Source organism: Dipteris shenzhenensis, chromosome 25 (genome assembly GCF_047967505.1).
Source record: "Dipteris shenzhenensis isolate YYH24624 ecotype China chromosome 25, Dip_SZ_1.0, whole genome shotgun sequence".
In the NCBI taxonomy this organism is placed as follows: Eukaryota; Viridiplantae; Streptophyta; class Polypodiopsida; order Gleicheniales; family Dipteridaceae; genus Dipteris; species Dipteris shenzhenensis.
The window spans coordinates 42,886,534-42,901,534 of NC_141620.1; the positions used below are offsets into that span (position 1 = coordinate 42,886,534).

A 15,001-nucleotide genomic window follows, 5' to 3' on the forward strand; every position below is an offset into this window, starting at 1 on the left:
TTGTCATTGAATGTTTGTGGAAATTAGTTTTTTTACCATCCAATGTCCAAATATAGTCATTCAACCACTCAAATTGACCTTAAAAGGTGACCTTAATAGGGGTACAAAGGATGTCGATGAGTAAGAATATATACTTATTTCAAATTGAATGAGTGACTACTCTATATTTTTTAATGATAAAGGGATCTAGCTCTAGTGAAAATAAAAGTGCAAAAACCATGTTTCCTAAAGAAATACTATTTTTATGATCTCTTTACTCAGAGGTTTTTTTTTGTACAAATGACACATTCTAATTTATCCAATACTCTGAACGTTATATCCTAATATATACCCAAATCCCTAATTTATCATATCTCTAAACCCTATATCCTAAGATATACTCTTGAAACCTAATTTATCCTATATTATAAACCCTATACCATTGATTTTAAATTCTAAATCCTAAACTCTAAAATCCTACATAAAATTGAATAGCTCTAAATAAGTCCCTCATAAATTTCTGTCACCATGAAATCTAAACTAAAAGAAATTAACTTATAAAAAGTTATAATTTATAAGTAGATTATTGAATAGAGTAATGTTCTTTATAATTGTTGCCACAAGTTACTGTTGCAAAGGAAGCTCACAAACAAGATGGCTACAAAGTTTATTTCTGGGATTGATGTGATTTTATGTTGCAAAAGAGAAGTAGTTGCATTTGCTAAAACCCATGCTATTTCAACTTCACTTTGCCATTTTAGAAGACTTGACATAGATAAGTGGTTTTCAATGCTAAAGATAAGATATACTACAATATCAAAGGACTCAAAAAATGTGTCCTTTAGACATGGATGATTTGAATCATCTATACTCAACTACAAAATTGATATCTTATCATGAGTGGGACAATTCATGGTATAGAGAAAGTAAAAGATTCCAAAAGTGATGTCTTATTTGGAGTGGATGAATTCATCATAGACATTGAAAAATGCAAAGGTTTCATTAGCAACGTCTTCTTTGGTGTGGACAAACTCGTGGATATTGACAAAATTGGTGTCAAACTCGGGGGGGTCACTATGTATAAACCCTCTATACCACGTGCGTTCAAGGCCTATTTCTAAAATCCCTTATCTGTAAAATTTTCATTAATAAAATGTACCCCTTTTCTATACAAATCTGTAAATTTTTCTCAAAACTATTTTAAATAGTCCCTTATGTATATTTATTTCTGTAAATTTTAGAAATAAAAAATATCCTTTTGTTGAACTCACGTGATAGGGTTACATATGATGAGTGACCCCCCCGAGGTGTCAAACAAATCTCAATATAAAAAATAAACTTTATTGACTTTGATTGTGATATGATCAAATATGAAACATGCCATGGATGCAATGTGAGAAATAATTGTGAGGGAGAAAAGAGGACAATTACAAAGAATGACATACATGAGGAACGAAAATAGACACAGAGGGAGTGTTGAAAACAAAGATATATGCGATTCATTGACTTGTGCAACATCCGAGAATGTGGAGAAAATGTGTGGCAAAGGAGAGGAATTGAAAGAAATAAATCGCTCATCATAAGGTTCTCTTGCTTTCTTAAAAATGACAAGAAAAGGCCAAGTTTAGGGCAAAAGGTCAACCCTCTCATAAATGGGAAGAGGATTTGCAATATTTTATATAAGAAATTATTGGATTATCAGATGGAGCCTATTGGGGTTTAGTTAGTAAGGACAAAGAATAAGGAATTAATTTTGGCATTCATAATAACACAAGAAGGTCCACAACAAGAAGCAAACTATAATGGTAGTAGCAATTTTGGAAGACTTCATAAAGGAAAATGCTTTTCCTCAACCCCCATTTGTGTACCAAACTTTTGAACACTGAAGATGTCACTGAGAAGCATCTTCTAATGGGCTTGAGGAAAAACTAAGTATTTGACTCTATTTGAGAGGGTTTCACGTGGCTTCTTCTCATACTTTGTAAACTCTTTAGTAGAAGCAATTTGCACATGTTAATATCCCAAAGAGATAGAAAATATGAAAGTGCAATGATTGTTATGATTTAAAATGGGCAATTGAGAGTACACCGACTCTTGAGGAAAGGGAGTTGTACAAAAGGAAGTGATTATATCATCATGGACTTATTCAACATGCAAGACAAACATATTCATTTTGCAAGGAGCAAGATATATCACATCCAGAAAAATACATGTGCCTTATGGTGGATGGTATGGATCATAATACAACACCATTGCCTCAAATTTTTCCCACTCCACCTAAGCTAGAAGGAAAACAAGACACATTCATGTGGACTATTGTAAGTGCATCAATTTTAAGTTCTTTGCAGACATATGAATTGATTCCTTGCATTCACAAGATACAAATCAAGTTATAACATCCATTATGCATGCAATCCACAGTGTACATGCAACAAAACGTCATCTTCCACCAATTTTGAGAATACAAGTAGATAATTGTTGGTGAGAGAATAAGAATGTATTCATGTTCTCATTTTGCTCAATGCTCACTTCTCATCGAATCTTCAATGAGATTGGAGATGGTTTTTTGTATGTTGGACATAATTTTCATGATATCGATTAGGTGTTTGGCAAAGTTTCTGGAGAGTTGAAACACAAGGATGTGGAGACAGTAGATGACTTGACAAGGGGATGTGGGAGGAAATATGGTGGCCATAAGAAAAGTACAGTATGCTCCAATCTCGAAAGAATAGTCTCTCAAAGGTCATTACCGATGCAATCCAAGCGGTAAGTGGTGAGACACATGGTATAAATAATATGATAATCAAATGGGACCTTGCAAAAAGGGCGAATGTCAAGTCATCCATTTGTACTTCATTCATTCTAAAGGGGGAATTCATTCATTGTGCAAGCTGTGGGTAGTACCCCCCATCGCCTCAAGCATAAGCAAAATTCAATTATTGTGAAAGCAAGATTCAATCATTAGAAAGGTTATGGGTAGTACTGGTCTCCTCAAGCATCATAATCTTTTGTACAAAGACTCACTAAGAATTTTCTTTCAGTAAACATACATTAATGTATAATTACAAGCATAGCTCTTGCTGTTCTCTTTTTCGATGATCTTCTCCATTTAAATGTTCTAAGAGTTTTGTGTATATTATGAGTGCCATATTTGTTCTTTACATTGACTTTTAAATGCTAATAGGCTCTTATCTGCCACAGAGAAAAAAAAGAGAGAAAAGAAAGGGTAAAAGAGAGAACAAAAGGGAAAAAAAGACAAGAAAAAAGAGAATAATAAACTATGGATTATGCATTGATTTATTTTTTATTTGAAAAGACAATCATGTTTCCACGGTTTTTTTTTTTGTTTAATAAATTATTAATCAATTTAAAAATCTTCAATTTTTTAAGGGCGATTCTTCAAAATAAAAATTTTAACTAATATTTGTCAAGGAAGCAATTATGTTACTTAGTTTTTGCATAATTAGTGCAAAATGATAGTGTGCACAAATAAACTTTTTATTTGGAATGAGTGCTAAAAAGTCACCTTTTGATTTGGGAAGGAATTTGGGGCTATGTTCAAAAAGGACAAAAAGGGTCCAATGTTCAGTGCTTTAAAGTCAGGCCCAACCCCCCAGGGAGCTCCCAGATACCTAACTATGTCTCCTCACCATACCCATGTTATGTGTCGACCCTCAACCCAAGACCCCAAGTGCAAATGTTTTCTCCCAACTACACACAGAGCATGACATTTAATTCAAAAGGATCAAACCCTCGCATAGGTTTGCCACCTTGGCTTGGTCATCCACAGATAGTGCTATGATATTGTACAAAGAAAAATTACTTTCTCGAGGGTAGGAATTAAACTACATGAACACTTCCATTTGTCAACCCCTTCTTGATCAAGCTGATGAAAGGATAATACCAATAGTAAATAGCAAAGGGCTATTGTAAACCCCTACCCCTGCATAGGTTGAACCTTCCCATTGCTCCACCATTCAAGCACGAAATTGATGAAGTATTCCAAGAGTATTCCTAATTAACATTCTCACCATTTTGACAAAGGCATCACTAAGCCCACCTAATGTGGTCATATATGTCCCTCCCTTTAATAAAACCATTGTCAACAATTAGCATGTAGACCTCTAATCCTTATAACCAAAGATTTTTCTCTATTTAGCATGGTTATAGGATGCCAATCCCCAACTCTTAACTTGTTTTGCCACTTACGAAACATCTTCATCAAACGTGCATTAACATCCTTTGAGAGAAAACCTCTATCAACTCTTGCTTTGGCCGTTTCCACTAGGTACAACTTAAGCATATAATAAAATCCATCTGCCAGGCCCTATACTTTCTTCATTTTCATGGAGTTGAGAGCCTCCCACAATTTCTTCTCCACCAGCAAGGGATGAACAAGTCCTACGTGGTTACTCTAGGAGACTTTGCAATCTATAGAGTCCAATTACCTCTGTTAGGTTGTTAGGACATTTAGTGTCTCCTGTAGTAGATTCACCCACAACCCCCTAAGTTGTCTTTTAAAAGCATCAGCAATGTGCCAAAATTCCATGACTAGATCACCCTCTATTTCAACCACTCTACTCGGCACCTTCTCTCTCACTTGATTTCACTTAATTATTTGGAAAAAAGCATGCAAATTCCCTATATTTAACCATAGCCTATGACTTTGCAACTTGGTTTTCATAGCTCTCTCAAGCTCCCAATCATTCAAAGCAACCTCACGTTCTACAAGTAGAGTCAATAAAAATCGAAACTATTGGTGCCAATCTCAAGGCGCCATACAAGGCCTCCCTTGACTCCATCCCAAGCCTTGTCGATCTTATTTTTTAGGCTTTATACTACCTATCCAATACTATTATTCTCTCATTCACACCCGTGAAGGCCTTGTCCCAACAAACACACTGGTCTACTAGATCATTGCAAAGAGGAGAACTTCGTAGACTTTACACCAATTGACTAGGACATGATTAGAAACACCTGAGGAGAGAACATATTATTTGCCAAGGGGGTTTCATCCACCACCCCTCACTTGAAATATAGAACCTTTCTATCTTGCTGGTTCGGTCTCATGCTAAGCAGTGTGTATCTTTCGCTGGAATGGAAGAGTAGGAGGATTTGTGTTTGGCTTGCAATCTAATTGGTGTGGAGATGGATCCTTCTAGTCCAAATGGTTTCTCTTGGAATAAAAAGGGTAAGGTGGAGTATTTAAAGCAGCCAATCTCTCCCCATCAACCAATTCCCTACCCACAACTTACCCATTAAAGACCTCGTACAATCTCTTCTATCTCTATGGCAATTAGGTGCATACACACTAATCAAATGCAAGACAAAACTTACTAACGACACCTCCAGGCACTCGGCGGCTACAGTGCCATGTCAGTAGAGCAGCTCTCACAAGCCGATCATATTCCAAGACAACACCAATAAGGACAAAGACAGGGAGGTGCCCTTTGCCTCCTCTCTACACCCTACATTATTGAGAGATCGCTTTTTACACATCCCTAAAGAAATTGAGCTATTCTCCTTACCTCCGTGCAGTTTCCTTAATTTTCTTCGAGATGAGCCTCGAAGATTTCAATTCATTTGCGTTCCCTGCATCACTAAGTGGCTTCCTCTAGGCCTATTCTCCTTACAACCACCCAAAGACTGTGTTGCCTCCTTAACACACTTGGGAATGAGCTTTGAAGGCTGCAATTCATTTGTGTCAGCCACGTCACTGCGTGGTTTGCTATTGCTCTCTTTTGGTGGTTTGCCTTTGGAAGACCTCATCATTCACACCAGTGAAATATTGGAATGCAAGCTAACACCAAGATCCACAAGACTGGAGCTTCTAGGTCTGACTATTGTGGGCACTTTAGTTTCTTCTGGACTTTCCACCTCCAACTTAACCCCCAACTCAACATAGACCTCGGAGCACCCATAGAAAGAGTTTTGCTAGGATCACTAATCACATCCACAACACTTGACTTTCCTTTTTTGTTTACAAACCGTAGTCCATCATTCCATATTAGACTCGATAGTGCACCACACACCAACCTTACCATTACCTCAAGGCTCAAAAGATTCGCCCTCTATAGCTCTCTGGTATCCTCTCCCTAGACACGCTACCCTCCACATGTAAGCTATCAGTCAATGTCAACAACTCCTTCCGAACCTTAGACTAACAAATTTTGGCCTAATGCCCTCTCTCTTTGCACATGAAACAAGTATCTTGGTATGCACTATATCTACCTTACTGTATGTGGACCAAACCATTCAACAACCTAATATCCATGTGTTCAGGTGTTTGTCTTAATCCAGGATCCAAGCCTGTTTAACATCGAAAGGAGACCTTGCAAACAATGAAACAAGCAATAGCTTGCCCAAAGCGCACTCTAGCCGGTCTCCAAGCCACAAATTCAAATTAAGAAAAAACCACACGGATTGGACCCTCTTGAAAAAGGACTTCATCAACGAAAAACAAAAGGTGCGACTAAACACCAACATAGTTGCACTCATAGACATGAAGGAGTGACCAACCAACTCATTCCTTAGAGCCTCAGAGGTACACTCCAAGAGGAGAGCACCCATACCCATAAAGCAAGCATCATAAGCGCAATTCACACTCATTCTCTAGAAATCTTTCTATCTCCTTGACTGAAAGGACTTTTCCTGTGAAGAACGGATATACACCACCCTTCGCGAGTCTCTAGAGTTCTAGCTTATTCTGCAACAAAAGGTGTCCTTTCGACCAGTCTCCTTCCATGCTTTCCTATCCACTTCATGAACCCTCCTCGCAATATCTGCATGTGGTAAGCCCTTCATCTCCTCGTCTGAGATTTTAAAAAACCTCCCCTAAGCAAACGAGACCATAGAGTCTGCATAGGACGACTGGTTTGGAATGGTCTTTGCCTTTGGGATAATTGCCTGATCTATTGTTTGAACTTAAAACTCTTTGCCTCATCATTACCCTCAGACATTGACACTCCATTGGCCTTGAACTAGATTACGGTACCATAAAATCCTCGACCATGCTTTGATCCTTACTCCTCGAACCGGAGAGCAGGGTCATCTTGCTCGATCTCTCCAAACCGCACCACCAGGGGCCTTGCACTCCCCCCTTGCCTTGTTCTTCCAAGTGTCCTTCGTATAACACCCTCTTGATCGAAGGGAGGGTAGGGGAGGGCCATAGGGGAATTCAGGGACGCGATCGGCTAGGCCGAGAGTTAGAATCTTCCTAGATCCTATGCGAGACACATGGACCTTCTTGGTCGTCCTGGGCGGCGGCTATGCTCGACATGTAGACCTTCTCGGTTGTCCTGACGATTTTTAAAGGATACTTTCCTTGATATAGAGTGTGTTAATTGGATGGCTTGGATCACATGTGAGTCGACAAGTGACAATGAGAGAGGAATCCGCCGCGGACAGTGGTAGTTCAATTTTGGGGCTTGTTTCCACGTAGGCCAAATGCAGGTCCACACAGGACACAAGATCTGGGTAGATACATTTCAGCACCAGAGTGCTGCATCCACTGATTACGATGTGGATCCAATCCTAGGTGTGCAACCTCCCGACCGCCACCTCATCACGCGGTGGCGAGACTGGCGCTGTATTTGGCGCCCGTGGGGAAACAAGAAGCGCCGTGGAAACAAGCCCTTGGAAGTCCCAAACGTCACCCGTTGCCTGACATTCCCGAGACACTGTAAAAGAGTCACAATGGCCGAAGAAGTGAAGATGGCTGCGGTTTACACCCAGTGGAGAGAGGTTGGCCTCAAAGAGAGCACAACGTCAAGCTTCTTACACAGGAGTTATCAGGGTTCAGCGTAGTTTATTGAAGCGGGGGCGTCGGGTGGGCGCCTTTCATGGGGCTTCTCTCCAATCGCATCTCTCAGGAGGAGCTCCAACCTGGCGACCACATATACTCCTGGCGTTTCGCTTACTCTTACGCCCATCACGGTATGCTTTCCTCCTGAAACACATAGTATAACCGGAACCATAGAACTGCAACAGATTTCTGAACATCAGCGCTTACACAACGATGGAGGAGGGGCGAAATGTGTATGTGGAGGATTTTGTCAAAAGAATGACTTGAATCAGCAAATGTTTAGCAGTGATCGAACATTTAGAGAAGGTCTGGCTCTGTGCCAGATTGACCCAAACCTGCGTGCTTGCTGACTGGATGCATGGGACATGCTAACGTGCTAGCTGCTGCTCATGTAGTTTCGTCTGTGGGATGCATCTGCTTGGTCGACCCTGCTGCATGGTAGAGCACATGTGGCTACCCTATGTTTGCGACTTTTTTTTACAATCCTCTAGTGGGTCCAAGTGTTTCCATGGTTTGAGTACCTCCTCCAACCTGTGCATCCTGCTTGTATTGGCCCTACATGTAACTCATATCCTATGCACGAGCTACAGGCAGGGCCATAGGCATGCCAATCATCTTGTGGAGGATGCGTGTGACAACCTCAAATCCTATGCACAAGCTACAAGCAGGGTGTTAGACTATCTTCTCCTTTTTTTATAATAGATTATTGATACAGACAATTATGAGATGCTACCTTAAATCATGATGTCCGTAGAAATATTGGTTCCTTATACTCAAGGTTTTTTTAAAGATTGACCGGTCAGATTGACTTTGAGTTAGGATCCTGGATTTCACTTTTCGAGGTTGAAAAGCATATATTTTGACTGTCCAGAATTGGGACGTCATATTTGATGAGCTTTCCTACTTTGGAACTAACTTCCGAGTTTTGGAAGTGCAAACTGGATACAGGAAGAGACTACTGTCATATTTATGATTCAATAGTAGAGACTACTGTCATATTTATGGGAGTTTTCCCAATATTCGACCAGTGTAGAACACATCAAGATTGAAGTATACAAGTCAAACGGAAAATATTTCGTGGATTAACTCTGACCCCACTTGTGAGCCCCCGACTGAGGGGACAAAGGGGCAGTAGATTGTAGGGGTCAGGGTAGGCACCACTACATCCAAAAGGGGCATCCACCAGGGCCTCCTAAGGGGCCTGGCTCAAGGCTGTCTGTAGGGCAGCAAAGACCCTACAGCAGGGCCTTATATAGGCCCAGAATTGGGCCTGGTTGGTCGGCCAAATAGCCAACTGCAGGGCTCCCCATAGGGATGCTGTCCAGGTTGGCTGAAGGGGCTGAGTCGGCCCCTTCTGACCCGCTGATTTGCCCCAGCTCCTGGGCTACAAAAGGGGGTCCTATCCCCCCTTCTTTCCTCGTCCACTGAACTGAAGCCTACACTCACTGGCAGCTCTCTGTGGGAAGAATTCTTAGCAACACTCAGCAGTTTTTGGACAGCATCCTTGTTGGCTTCTTTGTGCTTGTCTGGAGCTTGTTTATCCCATAGTCTGTGGAAGAATATAGTCTGAGTTTTGTCTCTCTTTCTCATGTGCTGTTCCAGCGAGGTTTCATAGTGGTCCTATCCCCTCTTCTTTCCTCATCCACTGAACTGAAGCCTACACTCACTGGCAGCGTTCTTTGAGGGAAGAGTTCTCAGCAACACTCAGCAGTTTTTGGACAGCATCTTGCTGGCTTCTTTGTGCTCGTCTGGAGCTTGTTTATCCCACAGTCTGTGGAAGAATATAGTCTGAGTTTTGTCTCTCTTTCTCATGTGCTGTTCCAGTGAGATTTCATAGTATATGTGTGATCATCTACATGAGGTTACATGAACGGGTCAAGAAGCCACTCGAGTTGGTTCATTCCGACATTTGCGGTGTGATGTCAACAAATTCATTCGTAGGTTCGCGGTATTCTCTTTTATTTGTGGATGATTTTAGTCGAATGACTTGGATATACTGCCTGGCCTAGAAGTCTCAGGCTTATGAGAAATTCAAAGAAAGGAAGGCCCAGGTAGAAAAGGAGACGGGGAGACAGTTAGAGCCTTCCTCACAGATAGAGGGGGGGAGTTCACTTCTATCGAGTTCAATGGATTTTGCAAGAAGCACGGGATCAAGCGGCAACTCAATACAGCTCTCGTATCTCAACAAAATGGAGTTGAAGCGAAAGCATAGGACCATCACAGAGATAGATTTGTTCATGTTGCGAGGGAGAAATTTTTCGAAAGCTTACTAGGGTGAAGCTATGAACACTGTTGTTCACATCCTCAACAGAATCAAGACCAAGGCTGTTGATGATAAGGCTCCATATGAAGCCTACTACAAAAAGAAACCAATCATATCTCATTTACGGATTTTCGGCTCTAATGCATTTGTTCGTGTGCATAAAGATGAGCGGGCGAAGCTTGATTCCCATAGCAGAAGATGTATCTTTGTGGGATACAGTGAAGAATCCAAGGCCTATCGCCTTTACAACCTGGTGAAGAAGTAGATCCTTATCAGAGGTTCAAGAACTTTCGACATAACCCCCACCCAAGGTCACCATCAAGGAGGTGGAGACGACTGAAGAACCCGATGAGGAGGAGGAGGAGCAGGATGTTCTAGTGCCGGCTCCGAAGGCATCTCCAGTGAAGGTACCTCCTTTAGAGAAGAAGCTACCTCAGTGGTATTTGAAGACTTTAGCAGACTCATGGGTCACTGACATTCCCTACAGCAGTTCCGGAGCGCGGCGGTCTCAATGCAACGTGAAGCGAACTATGCTATGGTGGCTCAGCTTGAGGAGCCCAGATCCTTCGAGGAAGCGAGGGATATCCCAGAATGGCAGGATGCTATGCAAGCAGATGGACGCCATTCTGAAAAATGACACCTGGGATTTGGTGGACAAGCCGACCAAGTGGAAGGTGAAGCCGACCAAGTGTACCAAATGGGTGTACAAGCTTAAGTTCAAGTCTGATGGGAGCTTGGACAAGTACAAAGCTCAATTGGTGGTGAAAGGCTATGTACAGTCAGAGGGACTTGACTTCGATGAGACTTTCGCCCCCACAGCTAGGATGGTGACGATATAATTTAGAACACATTAGAGACTTCTCGAAATAGCCTTTCAAGCTGATGGATAATGGGTGATTTCTGTAAAGTTGCAGATTATAAGGAGCTGACCTTGAGTGAGTGGAGATTTACCAAACAAAAAAATGTTTGGTTGGAATCAGCAAAAACCACAGAGCATGCTGGTAGTTGTGAAAAGCGTTTGGTCATTTTATGTACTTCAGCATTGTAACATATGCAGCACATTTTTAGACCATTGATAGTCCTATGAGGTTGGGTGCCTAATTCGGAACCTTTGGCTTCTCTCTCCCTTAGGTTTCTCCATGTGTTTGTTCAGGCACGAGGACCTTGTTAGAAATCGACCAACAGAGGGTACGTACAGCGGAAGATTGATAGAATAGCCTAGGAGTTCACAGTGCGTTGTGTGGGTGTAATCACAAACTTCTTTACTTAAAGTGCTTCACATAGATGTGTTATGCAGACTAGCAAATAGACAGTGAACGAAGCCAGATATAGAATCCACCAAAATAATATATTTCCGTCCAAATCTATGAAGATAATACAAAAGATAGATCCGGAGTCCCACTAGGATGTGGTCCTCTGATCTTACCAAAAGGTTCTTCTACTATCTACTGGATACCTCTAGATCTTTGAGCCTGCATGCTCCACCTCGAGCGTATGTACACTCTGTGTCCAGATCTCAGCACCTTGCTGCCCTAGGGTTCAACCCTCTGAGATAAGTCTGCAGCACCGCCTCTATCTCTCCTTCACCTCCTGGATGTAGGCTTGAGGATGAGGCTCTGCTGCTCCTTCCTGCTCCTTGTTTGGCTGATCTGCTGGATGAAGATCAGCCCTTCCTATGGGGCTGTGGGAACTTAATGTAGGGCTGTGTGCTGGCTGACCTGGTTTCCAGCCAACCAGCCAGCCCAGCCCTATAGGCTACATAAGGGCAGGGCACTGCCCACTTGCAGCCCCCTTTGCTGCTCCACCAGGCCACCTTGGTGCCCTGCATACCTGCCCTCCTGCCAGGCCTATTGCAGGCCATAGATCTGCCCAAAGACCTGTCCATAGGTAGGCGCCTTTCCTGCTGCAGCACCCTGCCATGTGTCGCCATCCATCAGCACCATCTTGCTGCTCTTCGGTCACCTCCTGCCAGGCCAGCTCCAAGGCTAGATGCCCCGCCATCTTTCCTGCACATAAGCTGCTCTCGATGCAGCCTCTGTTTGCTGTGAGGTGCTGCCCTTGCCCTAGGTCTCCCTCCCCCATGCTCTCCTCATTTGGGGGCTTACATGGAGGTGACCTTTCCAACAGACCTTGCACCTCTGCTAATTAGAGGCTTTCTCTTTCTCTTCTTAAAGGATGGTTTCAGTACTGAAGTCAAGACACAAACTCATGTTTTTTTCTCGGGGCTCATTTAGTTTGAATATTTGCAGTTTTGCATAGTGTCTCCATTCTGATGGTATTGGTTTGAGCTAGTCTCTTTGTGGTTCGAGCATTGATAATTCAAGGAGATTTAACACGTTCTTGTATTTTATATTATATGTTTGAAGAAATTTAGCTTTGAAATAGTCTTGAGTTGAAGAGGCAGCATTCATTTTTTCTTTAATCTTCTATTGGTGTTGAGGTTGCAATCACAGGCATTTATGTTGGTGATGGCAATGTGATCCATTTTACCAGAGGACATGGGCAAGAGATGGGGACTCGTACCATTTTGGAAAAATTCCTTATGAGCTCCAGGTCTTCTCCTGCTTGTACAAGTCCATGTCAAAAGTGTGGTCCAAATACGGACAGGAATGGAGTATTACTGTCCTGCTTGGAATGTTTTCTCTTTGGATGTCCATTATATCGCTTTCAGTATGGGGAAAATACATTTGTCTTTCTTGCCAAAGCACGGGGGGGAACATGTACACTTGCTCTCTCAGATCCACCAGAAGCAGTTATCCATCGTGCAAGATATCTTTTGGAAAATGGGTTTGGTTGTTACCACATTTTCTGGAACAATTGTGAGGACTTTTCCATCTATTGTAAGACAGGGCTCCTGGTTATGGAAAGAAATTCAATTGGAAGGAGTGGGCAAGCTGTCTCATTCCTTGGAGTATCATTGTCGGCTGTGTGTGCTTCTCCATTGAAGCTCCTCATGACTGAACCATGGGGGGCAATCGCAGTAAGTGCAGGAGTGTATTGCCTGAGCAGATATTCAGCAGATCTAGGCATTCGGAAAGATATAGCCAAGGTCTCAGTAGAGGATTTGGTTTTGAGACTTGATCCAGCACCTGCAGATAGCCAAGGCCAGTAATATCCTGGAGGATATGATGCTGATGAGTCTTAGGATTGTGTATCATGTGCAAGCTAGAGTAGGCTTATCACATATGGCACTGGTGCTGTGATTTCTGCAAACAGGAACTGACATCATGAGAGAGCTGGCAAGCACCATTTCCCCTTTTATTGCTATTTTGGACGTATTGGAACATAAAAAAGCTGTTTTATGGTGATGTCAGTGTAATCGGTAGCCATTCGGAATTCTTTTTTCTTGCCAATTTACCCGCATGGATGTTTTAAAAAGTGCTTTGGGGTTTCCTAGTTATTTTGTCTACATGGATCAGAGGCATAATATATTCTGCATTACTGCATTTGCGCCAGCAGCTCAATGAGAGTAATGTCCGTCAATAATTGTGGCTAGGGAGAGCACTGCATGATCCATCCATCCGCATCAAATTTGCATGACTGTCCCTATGCTATTAGATTTTTAGTAAATAGAATCAAATTAACTAAAGAACATCACATCCTACTTCAATATAGAATTTGAGTGTGAAGCATAAGAGAACCAAAGGTGAGGGCTATTTGCTCCCTCTTGAGCAAAGGCATCACGGCACCTTATCAATATTGGCAAAGCTTACAAAATTAATCACGTTTTAGCAATTTTTACAAAAAAGACAATCTAGTCCAAGCAACGATCACTCATGTCATATTGCAAAAAAATTTATAAATGAGTCGCAAGTCTTTCAAGAGGAGTTAAAATTGCCTAGCTTTTCTTTTAGTCAGTAACCTCTATCAAGAATCTTCAGCAAGCCTATCTTTTTGCTTTATATAATACTCGGTAATATATCAATTCTTGAGTTGTGTTGTCTTTTGTCTAGAACCTTTTTAGAGTCGTGTAACATAGGTCAAAATCTTCCAACTCTATCAATTCTCTAGGAGATATTAAAGTTATCTAGAAGTCTACTTTTGAAAATTTGGATGAACCTTGACATTGGAAGGGAGCTCTAACTTATATGTTGCATCATTTATCTTCTTGATGACGTGGAAAAGACCATGATACTTGTACAAAATCTTTGGATATTTCTTGGTCTTGAAAATCTTAGAATCTCTTGGAATTCTAAGATACATGCACCATGCCTTCCTCAAGAATCCTAGGGGTGGGTTTCTATTCCACACAAAAATATGCTTTGTCTTGAATACTTCTATAGAATTTTTAGTATTTCTTGCATGTCTGTCAAGATATCTGTAGCTATTTGTGCCTTCATATTTGAAGAGGCTTGTCCTTGACTTTTTTCATTAGCTATTAGTAGCAGCTAAGCCATCAACAACCTTAATTCACAAGGCTTCAGCTCATCTCCGTTAATCAAGCAACCCATCAACCTCTTTGTTGAGGACTAGCCACAGTTGCACTTAGCCCTATAGGTTGCACTTTTTGATTATGTGTTAGTAGGCTTGATGCAAGCACATGTGGCCCCATTTGTACTTGATCTACTCGTTGTATAATAATTATGGCCAACCCCCCTTATATTTCATTCTTGATACATAATTCTTATATTAGTTTGACATTTTCCCTCTCTTGCTTGTCTCGTCCCTAGAGGAAAGTTTCAAGGACCGAGGTCCAATTCAAAATTTAGCAAGAGTTAAACCAATGTATGTATGTCCATCCCATCATCTAACCCACCTGTCTTTTGAAGTAGGCTCTAATTGATTGCATGGATATCATTTGTTTGGTCCTTAAGTCATCTTTGAGGTTTAGAAGGTTCTTTTAGGCATTTGCATTTCTAGTACTATGTTGTCTATTTTGGCATATTTTTATGGCACCCCTTTTGCAAGCTCTCACACAAGTAGTTTCATTTGATTGACTTACAAAATCTCTACTT

The 15,001-nt window shown here is 41.5% G+C and overlaps 1 protein-coding gene across 1 annotated transcript; it reads left to right on the forward strand.

The window, feature by feature from the left end:
• The first annotated feature begins 7,584 nt into the window (after positions 1-7,584).
• LOC147885908 (protein LEAD-SENSITIVE 1-like) lies at positions 7,585-13,425 on the forward strand. The gene is made up of 2 exons (XM_087396369.1): positions 7,585-7,914; positions 12,500-13,425. Exons 1-2 carry the CDS (start codon positions 7,821-7,823, stop codon positions 13,156-13,158), a joined length of 753 nt encoding a protein of 250 aa, XP_087252495.1. The 5' UTR covers positions 7,585-7,820; the 3' UTR covers positions 13,159-13,425.
• The last annotated feature ends 1,576 nt before the right edge of the window (positions 13,426-15,001 follow it).

Coding starts and splice junctions, on each gene's coding strand:
- LOC147885908 (XM_087396369.1), top strand. CDS start 7,821: ATGGGGCTTCTCTCCAATCGCATCTCTCAGGAGGAGCTCCAACCTGGC. Junction 7,915..12,499: donor TTACTCTTACGCCCATCACG/GTATGCTTTCCT, acceptor TTGCAATCACAG/GCATTTATGTTGGTGATGGC.